Below are 14,501 nucleotides of genomic sequence, written 5' to 3'. Positions count from 1 at the left end.
TGGTGATGATGATGATGGTGGTGATGATGATGATGGTGGTGATGATGATGGTGGTGGTGGTGATGATGGTGGTGGTGATGATGGTGATGATGGTGATGATGATGTGATGAATGATGATGATGGTGGTGGTGACTGATGATGGTAGGTGGTGCTGCTGATGGTGGTGGTGCTGCTGCTGCTGCTGGGTGGTGCTGCTGCTGCTGGTGGTGCTGCTGCTGCTGGTGGTGATGCTGCTGGTGCTGCTGCTGCTGCTGGTGGTGGTGCTGCTGCTGCTGGTGGTGCTGCTGGTGCTGCTGCTGCTGGTGGTGGTGCTGCTGCTGGTGCTGCTGCTGGTGGTGGTGCTGCTGCTGGTGGTGGTGCTGCTGCTGCTGCTGCTGGTGGTGCTGATGGTGGTGGTGATGATAATATAGAATAACACTAAGACTAACATCTCAACTTCCTGAAGTTCCCACATTATCACCATTTTTTTAAGGAAATGTCAACTCAAAGACTAAAATTAGCCCTCGCTTTGGCAAAGTTCTAAGGTAATCTAGTTGGAATCAGACTCTCCTTAGCCTCGCCCTTCTCTTCCCATCTTTCTTGCGTGAGATACAGGATTTTGGAGGCTACAGTGCACCATAGACATGATGAAGAACAAACCTCAAGCAACACTAAGAACATCAGTTGTGAGTCTGAGGACAGTGGAGCAAACTTTAATTTAAAATTAGAGGGTCTGACTCCCTCTGCTCAAGGCGTTCTAAAACTTCATCCACTGGGACCCAATACAGGCAGGTCTCCTCCTCCTTTATCCTCTTCCTCCTTTTTTCCTTTATTTCTATTTTTATTTTATATGTATGGGTTTTTTTTTCTCCATGTCTGTTTGTATACTGCATGTAGTTTATACACTACATGTAAGCCTGGTACCCACAGAAGCCAGAATAGGGTGTAAAATCCCCTGGAACTGGAGTTACAGATGGTTGTGAGCTGCCATGTCGGTGCTGGGAATTGAACTCAGGACCTCTGGAAGAGCAGCCAGTGTCTTAATTGCTAAGCCATCTCTCCAGCCCATTCCTTTTCTTTTTTTCTTTATTTGGAGGTAGGGATGGGGAAGTGTTGAGACAGGAATCTTTATATAACCCTGGCTGTGTTGGAATTGCTATATAGATCAGGTTGGCCTAAACTCACAAAGATCCACTTGCCTCTGTCTTCCAGGTGCTGAGATTAAAAGTGTGCCACCACGCCAGGCTTTCTTTTCTTTTTATTTCATATCCAAAGAATGCTCAATCGTACCACAAGGACATGTGTTCAACTATGTTCATAGCAGCATTGTTTGTCATAGCCAGAACTGGAAACAACCTAAATGCCCCTCAACCGAAGAACGGATAAGAAAAAATGTGGTACATTTATACAATGGAGTACTACACAGCAGAAAAAAAATAATGGCATCTTGAAATTTGCAGGCAAATGGATGGAGCTAGAAAACATCATTTTGAGTGAGGTAACCCAGATCCAGAAATACAAATATCATGTGTGCTCACTCATAAGTGGTTTTTAAACATAAAGCAAAGAAAACCAGCCTACAAATCACAATCCCAGGGAACCTAGACAATAACGGTGATCCTAAAAGAGACATACATGGATCTAATCTACATGGGAAGTAGAAAAAGACAATTGGGAGCATGGGGACCTTGGGAAAGAGTTGAAGGGGAAGGGAGAGGTAGGGAGGTAACCAGAGAAAAATGTATAGCGCAATAAAATCAATTAAAAACAAACAAAAACAAAACTATTCATGACTGGGTATGCACCCTGAGGATTTAAAATAGAGATGACTGATTCTTTTTTATATATATTGATTTGTGATTCTTGTAAGATTTCTTATAAGATTCCTTTTGAGGTAAATAATAAAATGATTGGTCCTTTCTTTGTAACTGCAAAATGCAGTCTACCAGTAAAAGAGCTGGCTGAGAAAAATACCTTGCTTGCTCACACTCTGTTATCTACGGCAAGTTGTTTAGACATAAATGTATGTGAGTTCTTAGGACAATGTGCTTCTCATATGTAATATGTAAAATGTTTGTTCATGTAAAGGATATTGATAAGGATATGCTGTTTTTTTTTTACTTAAAGTCATCGTAATCATTCACTTGAAAACTAGAATGTAGCCATATTATAGTTTTTACACTGCTTGAAAAATTTCGCTGGGACATAGAAGCTCTAAGGAAGGAAATAAGAAAGTTACAAGGAAAACATTAGGAATGAGAGAATGAAATCACCATGAAAGATGTAGAGAAAAAATAAAGATACAGAAGAAAAATAAAGAACGGTCAGAAGGAATCCGTTAGGAGAGAGTGTGTGTGTCTTTTCCCTTACTCTGTCCTATAAAGCTCCCTGGCTCCACAGATCCCCACCCCACCCCCACCCCGAGCCTTGCACTGCTGGAGGCTGGCTGGTCCTCAGGGCAGCGGCAGGGTCCCAGGCTTGAGTGCAATCGTCAGGCTTGCTAACGGGAACTTTTACCCACAGAGCCTTCTTGTCAGCCGGAGCTCATCCTTCTCATGCCCTGTGTAAGAGATCTTTGCCTACGCAAGAACCATGGGTTTTTTTCTTCTGGCTTTCTTTAGAAGTTTTATAGATTCATGATTTATATTGAGTTCTATAATTTATTTTAATTAACAGAAGAAAATATCTATACATTGCCAGGTGAAGAGCAAAGGCCATTTCCTTTTTATTTCTTTTTGTTTGTTGGTTTTTGGTTTTTTGAAACAGGGTTTCTTCGTGTAGCCCTGGCTGTCCTGGAACTCACTGTGTAGACCAGGCTGGCCTCGAACTCACAGAGATTCTCCTATCTCTGCCTCCCCAGTGCTGGAATTAAAGGTGTGTGGTGCCACTGCCAGGCACAAAGGTCATTTTTCTAACACACTTCATTTTTTGTGGCACTAGGTATTGAACCAAGTGCCTCATGCACACTAGACACGCGCTCCACCATACTGAGGTACGTTCCTAGCCCCTCAGAACCATTTGCTAAATAAAAAGACTATCTTCCCCCCATTAGCTTGCATTAATACCCTTTCACTAAAATCATCTGGCTATACAGGTGCAGACCTCTTTCTAGATTCCTAGTTCTGTTCCACTGATCGATATTTCTGCCCCAATGCCAATACAACCCTGTATTGATTAGCGTATCAAATAACGTATCGTTTGCATCAGTTATTCTGTGTCCTTTGATTTTCCCATATACAGTTTTTAAAGCTTCATTTTATTTTTATTTGTGCGTATGTATGCAGACACATGTGCAGGCGAGCTTAGAGGCCAGATCCTCTGGAACTAGAGTTACAGACGGCTCTGAGCAGCTGAGAGGAGATGCTGAGAACCACACTCAGGCCCTCTGCAAAACAAGCAAGCACTCTTAACCACTGAGCCATCTCTCCAGGCCCTCCACATACATTTTATTTGGGTGTGTATACATACATGTGTGTGTTTGGGTGTGAACAGGTACCCATGCACAAGTGTGAACATGAACATGCAGGACAGAAGTACTTGGGTACTGTTCCTCAAAAAGCCGCCCCCTATGTATTTTTGAGACAGAGCCCCTCAGCGGATCTGGAGTTGCCTGTTAGGCTGACCTGGCAGCGTAAGTAGTCCCAGAGGTCTGCTGCTCTCTGCCTCTCCTGCACCGGGATGACAAGTGCGTACCACCATCCTGGCTGGGGCTTGAACTCAGGTCCTCACGTGAGCATGTGCAGTGAGCACTTCACAACTGAGTTATCTCCAGAGTCCTCAGTTCCAAGAGACTGGAGCTTGCAAAGAATGTGAATGGCTTTGTAGGTACAACATCAAATTTCAAGACTAGAAACACAATAATTAGGGCAGAGTGGCATTTTATTTAAGAATATGTAGGTGGACAGGGATCGAGTGGAGTCAAGAAATAGGTGCTAAAATTAAAATACACTGTCAGTTGGTGGTGTAACTTGACGCTGAAACACATGCATTTCAACAAATCATGTTGTAAAAATTTAACAAACATTAAGGCATAGAAATACATACTTTGATTTCTATCTTATGCCATGAACAAAAGTTAATTTGTTGATCACAGACATGTCAAGGCTAACATTAGAAACCTTTTTAAGGGGGAAAAAAAAGAAGAAAATTCTTCACAACCTCCACTTAAAAACAAATCAAGTCACAGATTTAATACTCCTATCAGAACACATGAAGAATGGCTTTTAAAAATCGGCAATAAAAAGTATCTGAATCAGACATGGCAAAAGCCTTAAAGAGACAGTCGCGAAAGAGAATGTGTGCAAGCCATCAATCGTGAGGGAGGCTGAGAGCTATTTCAGAGGACTCGAGAAGGAAAAGAAAAGCCTTGCCCAGGGGCTAGTTTGTGTTTCCTGTGGGCTGAGAGTAAAGTGTCTTCCACACAACCAAAACCAAGATTTAGAGAGAACTCAAACAAGAGTGTTAAACACCAAGGCACAGGACACTTGAGTTTAATGATATCAATCGTCCTCTTGTCATTGGGCCTGAGCAGGGCAGGGTACTTCATACACCCCCATAGTTTTACTTATAAAAGGAAATTCTTTAAGAGAAATAAGGAAATCTGCTCATACATTCTTAATTATTTTCAAATTTCACTTTATCTTTGAACATGGTTGCAAATTACATTCAATGAGAAATGTAACTATAGATTGAGAGAGAGAATGGTTATAGTTTGGACACTGAAGGTCCTCTCTCTCTCTCTCAGTGATCCCCAAGCTAACTCTAGTATGACAGAATCTGAGGTGAGAGCCCTTAAGCCAGAGTCGGGTCTAGCTCTCGCTGCACCACCGATGAAGTCCTCTCGTAGGTCATTGTTGTTCACCTGGCAGACCAGTTTGCCCTCAAGCTGGAATTGATCCACCTTCATTCCTGCCAGGCAGAGTGCCGCTCAGGAGCAGTGTGGCCAAGGATGGCCACTGGGGCACCAGGCCGGAACACTTTGAAGTCTCTCAGACCCCTGACACATTTCACCTTGACTCTCTCCAGGGAAAGGGATCCCAAACGGAATTTGAAGAAAGGACATTGGGAAGGAACGGAAAGGAAAGGGAGAGGCTCAGAAAGAGGGTGGGGTGAGATACAGCGGTCGGCATGTCCACAGGAAGTCACAGGGTCAGCGAACACAGTGGTAAGATGAGGAAGACCCATGGATAGAAGCAAGAGGCCTGGTTCACCACCTCGGTTAGCCACTTGCTGTAGAAGGCAATGTCGGTATAAACTGCAGGATGTCCTCGGCGGCCACAGCCAATGCCCCAGCTCACAATGCCCACCTGCACCCATTTATCATTCAAGTCACAGACCAAAGGGCCGCCAGAATCTCCCTGAAGAAAGAAAGAAACATATGGCAAGAATGGAATTGATGCCCATTGGACTGTGCTGACGGCAGTGGAAACATGAGGGAGATAGGCTCACGCAGGGTTTCCTCGGACACCCAAAGACCCAGCTGGAGTATATGCTTATAGTAGCAGCCTTAAAGGAGGGTGAGGCAGGAGAATTTTGGGGAGTTCAAGCTACAAACCAAGACACTGTCTCAGAAGAGAGGGAGAGAATAGAAGGGTAAGGGAAGTATCCTTACCAGACCCAAACTTCTATTAACGCACAAATACCAGAACTAGGTATATCAATATGGCCACCGAAAAGTTATGGGAAAATGATAATATCCCCTGATGTTATTATCATTATTTCTGGAGCCACAGTGGTGTTTGCTGCTGAATTCTGCTTCCGAGAAGCTGGAGAGATGACCCTGTGGTTGAGTACACTTGCTGCATTTGCAGAGGACCCTTGGTTATTTGAGAACACCCACATGGTGATCCAGAATACCTGTGACTCCAGTTCCAGGGGATCTTACGCCCTCTTCTGGCCTCTGCAGGCATTGCATGCACCTGGTGCGTACACATACATGCAAGCAAAACACTCACACATAAGATAAAAATAAGTGTCAGGCAGTAGGGGCACACGCCTTTAATCCCAGTACCTGGGAGACAGAGGCAGGCGGTTCTCTGTGAGTTTGGTGCTAGCCTGGTCTACAGAGGAAACCCTGCCTCGATAAATAAATAAGTAAATAAATAAGCAAACAAACGAATGAATGAATAAATAATAAATAAAATCCTTTTTTAATCCCATTAAATATCACTTTTATGTAGGAGCTCCTAATTCCTTACATTTAACCTGAATTTCCTCTGATGCCCTTAACCTACACAGCAAAACCCTTCTACATTATAGAGTCCATTCCTACATATTCTCCTCCCAAACCTGCTGCCACAGAGACCCCCGTCAATCAGTCAGTGATGCTAGCTGCAAGGTTGTGGTGTAGGTTAGCTCAGTTAACACAGGTTGGTGCTCCCTTTGTCATGGTAACTGCCACAGAGGATGCGGTAGTTTGAATGTAGTTGGCCTCAAAACCACTATTAGGAGGTATGGCTTTGCTGGAGTGGGTATACACTTGTTGGAAGAAGTGTATCACTGCGGGGGCAGTCTTTGAGGTTTCCTGTGCTCAGGATATTGCCCAGTGTCTCAGCTTCCTGTTACCTGCAAGCCAAGATACAACCAGCACCACGTCTGCCTCACGCTGCCATGCTCCCCCTCCATGATGATAATGGGCTGAACTTCTGAAGCTTAAGTGAGCCACCCCAATTAAATGTTCTCTTTATAAGAGTTGCCATGGTCATGGTGTCTCTCCATAGCAATAAGAACCCTAAGACATAGGAGAACTCAATGCAAAATGTGATTAGACTATCCATTCCCAAACTCAACAGGTAAACAAGAACCCTATGCAGCAACCTACACAGCAGGCCACATCCTTTAGAAAGAACCAGACCAGATGGACAAGGTGGTGTCTCCCTATAATCTCGATGCTTGAGAGGCTGACACAAGCAGATCTCACGTTTAAGGCCATGCTGTGCTACATAGAAAGACCAGGCAAGGTCAACTTCAAGAGCCAGAAGGAGTGTGGCTCTCCCCATGACTTGTCTTGAGTAAAGGAGGTGGCAAAGAACTGGGGCCTTGCCATCTGAGGTCGAGGAAAAGGCATGCACTTACCTGGCAAGAATCCTTTCCTTGATCTTTATAGGCACAGATCATCCCTCTCTTGACTAGGTCTCTAGAAGTCGATGTAGCCCTCTTCAACATCTCATTGCATTCGGCATAATGGATGATATTTTGGTCCACCTCCTGAAGAATTTCCGCTGGAACATCCGATGCTAATGAAGAAGATCGGCAGTGTATGAATCTTCACAGTGGACAGAGAACCCAGTGAGCACATTACTGAATGCCAGTAGTAATAGTTACAAGGTATCCTAACGTCTGACTCTTTAAGTTACTTTTTGTTTGTTGGTGAGACTGATGTGTTTATGTAAATCAAACTAGTCTCAAACTGTTTATACTTGGGCACATAATACCACATCCAACCAATTTTCTTCACTCTCTAGAACATAATCACAGGCTCGCAGAGAGATAGAACCCTAAAGGTCACAGGTGACTTTTTCTCGTGCATAAGAAGCATACCAACAGAGGCCTTCTGGCTTTCCCAGTTCCTCTAGGCATAAAGAACTCCCTCACTACCAAGATAGGTATTTCTATTGAGAAGCTGGTAGGCAGCTCATTATCTCCCGAGCAAAAATCTATCTAAGGACCTGGAGAGAGAAAGCTCAGCAGTTAAGAGCACTTGTTTTGTTTTGTTTCCCAAGACAGGCTTTCCCTGCGTAGCCCCAACTATCCTGGAACTCACTCTGTTCAAACTCAACTGACTGAACTCACAGAGATCCTCCTGCCTCTGCCTCCCAAATGCTGGGATTAAAGGCGTGGGCCACCACTTCTCGTCTAAGAGCACTTGCTATTGCAGAGGACCAGACTTTAGTTTCCTCAGCAACCATATGGAGGCTCACAACAACCCATAATTCCAGTTCCAGAGGACATGACACCCTCTTCTGACCTCTGGGTACCAGGCAGGCATTTGCTGCATAGACAGACATACAGACAAAACCCTCGTGCACATAAGGTAAATCTGAAAATCCACCCAGGATAATTCCATCGCATCTAGCCCTTGTCCACTGGAAATACCCATAATCACTCAGCACGTGACCCCACAAAACTGCAAAAGGAGATTTGACACAGGAGGCTGTCATCAGATATCCGTGTTGCAATGAAGGACCTCAGCACAAAACTGGGATCACCTAAGCTCACCAAACCGCCCATCACCCTGTGCCAAGGAGCCTGTCCCCCTTTATCCTTTGTGTCTACTGTAGGGATAAGGCCACGCTTCTTCCTGAGCACCAGATCTTACTACCTGGGTCTGTTTTGCCCCATCCCGTCACCCAGCACTTGGTCCCAGTTCCCACAAAAAAATTCTCTGGAGGGATGCAGATAGGGTGAATCTGAGAGGTGAAATTCACGGGGTGCTGGAGCTTGAGAAGGGCTATGTCATTTTTAACAACAATAGCTGATGAGAACTGGGGGTGGACAACGATTTTCTGGATGGGAATCACCAGACTTGTGTTTTCGTGGTAGACGCTCCGATCGCCCATCTTGACATTGTACGAGATTCGGCTGTGGGAGAGAAGATGCATCGCCTTAGGAGCCATGACCCTGGGAGGCTCTCTTCTACCCTTTCCCCTTGTTTTCTGCTTCTTGACATGGCCCCTGCCCCTTTGCCCACGCTTGAGCTTTCTGCCTCCATAACCACAGTCCTTTTTTTGGTTTTTCGAGACAGGGTTTCCCTGTAGTTTCTAGAGCCTGTCCTGGAACTAGCTCTTGTAGACCAGGCTGGCCTCGAACTCAGAGATCCGCCTGCCTCTGCCTCCCGAGTGCTGGGATTAAAGGCGTGCGCCACCACCGCCCGGCTCACAGCCCCCTTTTGATCTCTCAGTTGTTTCACCTGTGCCCTCACCTGTGCCCCACCTTAAGCATTTCCAGTAACATGATGATCACAGCAGGTCACCCACACACACTTTTTGTGAGTCTTGTTTTGGAGATTTCCTCACCTGTAAATGCAGTGGGCTGCAGTCAGCACCCACTGGGCACTGATGAGGGAACCTCCGCAGACATGCATGTGTCTGACCCGCACGCTCACCTGCCAGGGCCACTTTCCCTCCTTAGCGTCCATGCCTCCCATGATTTTCATCAGGGGTTGGCCACAGCCTGAGTGAGGATAATTTGGGAAGGCTCAGAATCAAGCACTCTCTTCTAGTGGTTCCACAGAAAACATCAAGAGGACCCGACGACAACCAAGAAGGGGGCTATGTGTGTCCTGCTGGACACCAGCGGTGCTTCATATCCTCCAAGCTGTGGTGTCACACACTGCGCATTGGCAGTCACGTTCCTCTCAGAAGCCACAGGCAAGGCAACCAGACTCTACCCCACAAAGGCCTGGGCTGAACCCACATCCCTAGAATTCAGGGTGTCACTATCTCCCACTCTGGGCCTTGACACAGCCCTCCCCTTGCCACAGACACCCCATCACAAGTTACCGAAGGAAAACGGCTTGAAAGGAGAGGATCGGTCCTGATTGACCATCCCAGTCACCTGCACCTGCAAGGGTGACAATGGGTCCACCCTTGGGATCTCACTGTGCCCTGAGGAGAAATCGGAAGTAGAGAAAACAGCGGCAGCTGCCCAGGCCTCCCAGAGCTCTGACTGAAACAACAAGAGGCAGGCTATGAGACCCAGGGAGCCACCCCCGGACGCCATGCCACCAAGTAGGCCACCACCCCTCTCCCGGTAAGTGGCACCCGCTTCCCAGGCTCGCGGGACCGCCCTCGGTTCTGTCGGAGAAACGGAGAAACGGGCTCCTCGAAGGGAGGCGCCAGAGCGTCAGAGGCATCAAGGGAGGGTCCTGGCTTCCCGGGCGGGAAACGTGTTCTTGCTTACACTCAGATCTTCACAGCACACTGCGCACACCCAGAGTACTGCCTGGGACAGAGGGGACAAACGTCCTTGATGGAGACCTCCCGCTTCAGGACCCGCACTTCCTGCGGGACCTGGTGTGGAACTGGTACGGGGGAGGGGGGGAGAGCGGGGGGAGGGTGACTCTGGGATTAAAAGGGGGAGCCTTCGTTCTCCAAAAAGGCACCTCAACCCGAGGTTCATTCATCAGATCTAGACTTGTAGGCTATTATTCTATCTCAGTCACAGGACAAGCTGGAACAAAATTAGCAATGTCCAGCCTGGAGAGAGGCTCAATGCTTAAGAACACTCGATGCTCTTGCAGGGGACTGGAGTTCAATTACTAGCATCCACATGAAGACTGGCACCATTCCCAACTCCAGGTCCAGAGACTCCAGTGCCCTCTTCTGGCCTCCGTGGCCACCAGGAATGCACATACATACACAAATACAGGCAAAACATGCTGACATATAAAATAAAAATAAATGTATTTTTAAAAATTAGCCACCACCAAAGATACCTGCAAGCTAGCCGTTTCTTACTGTTCCATGTTCCTGATGTCTTCTGTGGTGACTCATGATTTTCTCTTTGGTGCCCAGATGTTCCCTAGGTCTCTTCCTCTATGAGCATCATCCCTGTTGAAGTGGGAAAATGGAGGGACCGTCTGTGATTTTCACACTTTCCCAATGGAAGGAAGAGAGCCATAAAATTTTTTAAGGATGATGGTTCTCCACTTCCCTCATCAATTTATTTTTAAAAGTGACACATTCTTTAAGATACTCTTTTGGTCATAAGAAGAGTGGGCAAGCAGGTCCATACATCTTGAATACATTCCAATAATCACACCTCCACCCACAAAACAAACAAACAAACAAACAAAACAAAACTCTACATCCAGTAATTTCCCCTTAGAGACAGGGTCTTATATATGCAGAGAAGCCTCTTGGTTGTGGCTTCCTTCTGTACACTGTGAAGATGTGTTGCTCTCACTGTTAATAAAATGCTGATTGGCTGGTGGCTAGGCAGGGTTTCGGAGGCAGAGTGAAGCTGGGAGAATAAAGGTGGAGTCGAGTCTGAGGAGCCGCCAGGAGACACAGAGGGAGCAGGATAGGAAGTGTGTACGTGAGGTAAAGGAACCCCAGGGCAGCACACAGATGAATAGAAACGGGTTAACTTAAGGTATAAGAGCTAGCTAAAAACAAGCCTAAGCTACTGTGCTGCAGCATGCTGGGATCTGTCGCAGGCTGTTAGGTCCAGGGACAGTGAAGACTGACGTGACAGGCACAGAGCTGTCATTCTTTATAAAGCCCCCTGTTAGGGTCCAGCTAAAGATGGCAAGAGCCGACCAATGAGCCCGTGAGGCCGACTGCTTCCATTAGCACGAGAGGTTAAATGTGGCTAAGAAGTCAGAAGCGCCCCCATTTCAACTGTCTCCACTTTTCCCCACACCATGCCTTAACTTTACACAAGAGTTCTCCTGAAGCTGTTGATCTGTGTCGAAACTGGAGCAGCCAAGATTAAACAATACATCTTATTTCAAGTACACTGATGGATGGTACAATTGTAAAAAACACAGAAATACCTTAGAACCTTTCCATCATAGGGGTAAAAATCATAGAGGTCAAGATTAGAGATTGACAGTCAAATAACCTAGGGGGTAAAGGTACTTGCTATCCAAGTCCTACCACCTGTAAGTCCGGAACCCACATTAGAAAAAAACACCCACTCCTGAATTTTCCTATGAACTCCACACACACACGCTCACACACACACACACACACACACGTGTATACTGTGGTTGGAACCCAGTACCTCATATATGCTAGGCAAGGGCTCTCTACTGTTGAGTTATACCCTGTGTTTTGACCCAACGAATTGTCTTAATATATAAAAGACAGAGTGTGGCTTCCTGCAAGACTCTAGAACTTCTAGTAGCTGCAGATCCAAAGTAAATTTTCGCCTTTTCCTGGGCTTTCTTCATAAACTTCCATCAAGTGTTTACGAGAAAGATTAGAGGCAGGGCAAAGGACCAAAGAAAACCTTGCTTGTAATGTGGCTTCAGGGAAGTCGAGCAAAAGCCAAACACTGTGCAAAAGGAATGAAGTCAGTCTCAGAGCCTTCCACCTCTTTTCTCATCCCCCTCCCCAAAGACAGCCCTGTACTGAGAGGAAGGAGGGTCAAAAGACTGAGTTGGGGCCGTGGGTCAAGGCATGTGGTAGTTGGGCAAAGATAGCAAAAGACAACCTGTTAGGAGAAGACCCCATCCTTATCTGCCCCAAACATGCACCTGCCTAAAACATACACACACACACACACACACACACACACACACACACACACACACGCATGCAAATGTCCAGGAACAAGTAAAAGCAATCTACTGCTGGCAGAGAAGTTTACAAAAGCAGTTTGTAATGAAACAACCTCTCCGAGGCATAGGCACAAGAGAAGCCAGTACTGAAAAGGAAACAGACACCAAGAAAAACTCAATAGCCTCTCCACCCACCATATAATAATAATAATAAACTTTAGAAGCATTTGAAACCTGTATTTATCAGAGGAACCATGGCAATCAGTCATTTGATTTTCCTCATTGCTTTCTGCTACTCAGAGTTGGAATTGCAGTTCAATGGTGAAGCATTTGACTCCTGCAGGGAAGAAAGGAAAGGAAGGAGGGAGGGAGAGAAGAAGGGGGCGAAGGAGGGGAGAGTGAGATGAAGATGGGAAGGTGTGAGAAAGGGGAGGAAGGAATGAGGGAAGGAAGGGAAGGCTGGAGGGAGGGGGAGGGAGGGGGGGAGGGAAGGAATGGAAAGCCTTTCTTTCTCCCCTTAAGGAGGAGTTTCTTTTTCAGTGAGAGCTTCTCTTCTGTCCTGCCTTTCTTTCCTCAGGGAAAGGCTAGGGAGGGAGGGAGGGAGGGGAGGGACGGGAAGGAAGGAAGAGGAGGGAAGGGGAGAGAGGAGAGGAGGGGACGGAGGGGAGGAAAAGCAGGCAGGCAGGCAGGAGGAAGGAAGGAGGCACTGGAAGTAAGGAAAGGAAGGAAGGAAGGAAGGAAGGAAGGAAGGAAGGAAAAGCTAACTGACTGGAGGTGCCTAGTGTTCATCACATACATACAAAAAAAACAAAAAGAACCAAAACAATGACTAAAGAACTCTATCTCGGGCACAGTAGCGCACACCTTTAACGCCAGCACTCGGGAGGAAGAAGCAGGCGGATTCTCTGTAAATTCAAGGCCAGCCTGGTTTACATATTGAATTCCAGGACAGCCAGGGCTACATAGTGAGACCCTGTCTTGAAAATAAAACAAAAAGAAAAAAAATGTATTTTGTTTTAAAAATGTCTTTAGTTAGCATAGAGAAGAATTGATTTCATTTACTCCAGCATTTCCATACATATGTAAATGTCTTTAGTTAGCATAGAGAAGATGGCATTTACTCTGGCATTTCCATGCATATGCATCTTTGCATTTTGCTACCCTCACCCCTCCGCCCTCTGCCTGACCCTTGCTTATCTCCTTCCAACCTTCCTCACTCCACATTTATTCTTTGTTTTCATGTCCTCTGTGCATACCTGTTTAAATCAAGATTCAGCCTAAAAGAGAAAACATAATATTTTGTTTTTCTTCCATCCACTGTCCTCTTCTTTTTGATTGTTTTGTTATTGTTGTTTGGTCTGTTGTTGCTGTCGTTTGTTTGCTTGCTTTTTGAGACAGGGTCTCTCTGCATAGCCTTGGCTGTCCTGGAACTCACTATGTAGACTAGGCTGACTTCGAACTCATAGAGATCTGCCTGCCTCTGCCCCCTGAGTGCTGGGATTAAAGGCGTGACCACTGTGGCTTGTAGAAGGAGTGGCAGGGCTGCGTCCCGCCACCCAGCTAGCTTTACACCCGAAATAATTACACGGAAACTGTATTCATTTAAACATTGCTTGGCCCATTAGTTTTAGCCTCTTATTGGATAATTCTCACATCTTGCTTTAACCCATATTTAGTAATATGTGTAGCACCACGAGGTGGTCGCTTACCAGGAGAGATCTTAACCTGCGTCCATCTCGGAGAGGAGAGGCATGGCGACTGCCTGAAGCATCTGCCTGACTCTGCTTTCTTTCTCCCACAATTCTGTTTTGTTTACTCCACCTACCTAATTTTCTGTCCTATCAAAGGGCCAAGGCAGTTTCTTTATTAATCAATGAAAGTAACACATAGACAGATGACCCTCCTCCATCATTTCTCCTTTTTCTGTTTAAACAAAAAGGAAGGCTTTAACTTTAACATAGCAAAATTACATATAACAAAACAGTTATCAAACAAGAATTATAGTTACAATATTTATATCTATTTTATCTTTTATCATAACTAAGGATTCTATAATTATAATTAACCATTTTTAACTCCATCAAAGATTTCAGAAGGATATAATATTAGCTAAGCAAACAAGAAATAAACAACTTCCAAACTCTAGAAATGACAGAGACATCTCATTGCCTGTACAGTCATCCAAAGTTCCTCTGTACCATTGGGGCATCCATCTTCAGCCTATAGGCCCATAGTATCCAGCAGACATTTCCATGAAGCAGGAAATTTCAAAGACAGTTCAGTCACTTTTTGTTGT

At 45.7% G+C, this 14,501-nt stretch overlaps 1 protein-coding gene across 1 annotated transcript; it reads right to left on the bottom strand.

The window, feature by feature from the left end:
• Positions 1-5,120: 5,120 nt before the first annotated feature.
• LOC119808744 (serine protease 42-like) lies at positions 5,121-9,699 on the bottom strand. Its single transcript, XM_038321157.1, has 5 exons — positions 9,480-9,699; positions 8,994-9,150; positions 8,297-8,559; positions 7,054-7,214; positions 5,121-5,336 (listed from the first exon to the last, which is right to left on the bottom strand). Exons 1-5 carry the CDS (start codon positions 9,697-9,699, stop codon positions 5,121-5,123), a joined length of 1,017 nt encoding a protein of 338 aa, XP_038177085.1.
• Between the last annotated feature and the right edge of the window lie 4,802 nt (positions 9,700-14,501).

Source organism: Arvicola amphibius, chromosome 3 (assembly GCF_903992535.2).
Source record: "Arvicola amphibius chromosome 3, mArvAmp1.2, whole genome shotgun sequence".
Taxonomy (NCBI): Eukaryota; Metazoa; Chordata; class Mammalia; order Rodentia; family Cricetidae; genus Arvicola; species Arvicola amphibius.
Note: the sequence above shows the minus strand (reverse complement) of the source record. Positions and strands in the feature narration are given on the sequence as shown.

Bases quoted from the DNA above. Each gene is read 5' to 3' on its own strand.
- LOC119808744 (XM_038321157.1), bottom strand. From the start codon at position 9,699: ATGGCGTCCGGGGGTGGCTCCCTGGGTCTCATAGCCTGCCTCTTGTTG. The intron at 9,151-9,479 runs GTAACTTGTGAT...ATCCTCACTCAG, and splicing joins TTTCAAGCCGTTTTCCTTCG to GCTGTGGCCAACCCCTGATG. The intron at 5,337-7,053 runs GTAAGTGCATGC...TTCTTTCTTCAG, and splicing joins AAGGAAAGGATTCTTGCCAG to GGAGATTCTGGCGGCCCTTT.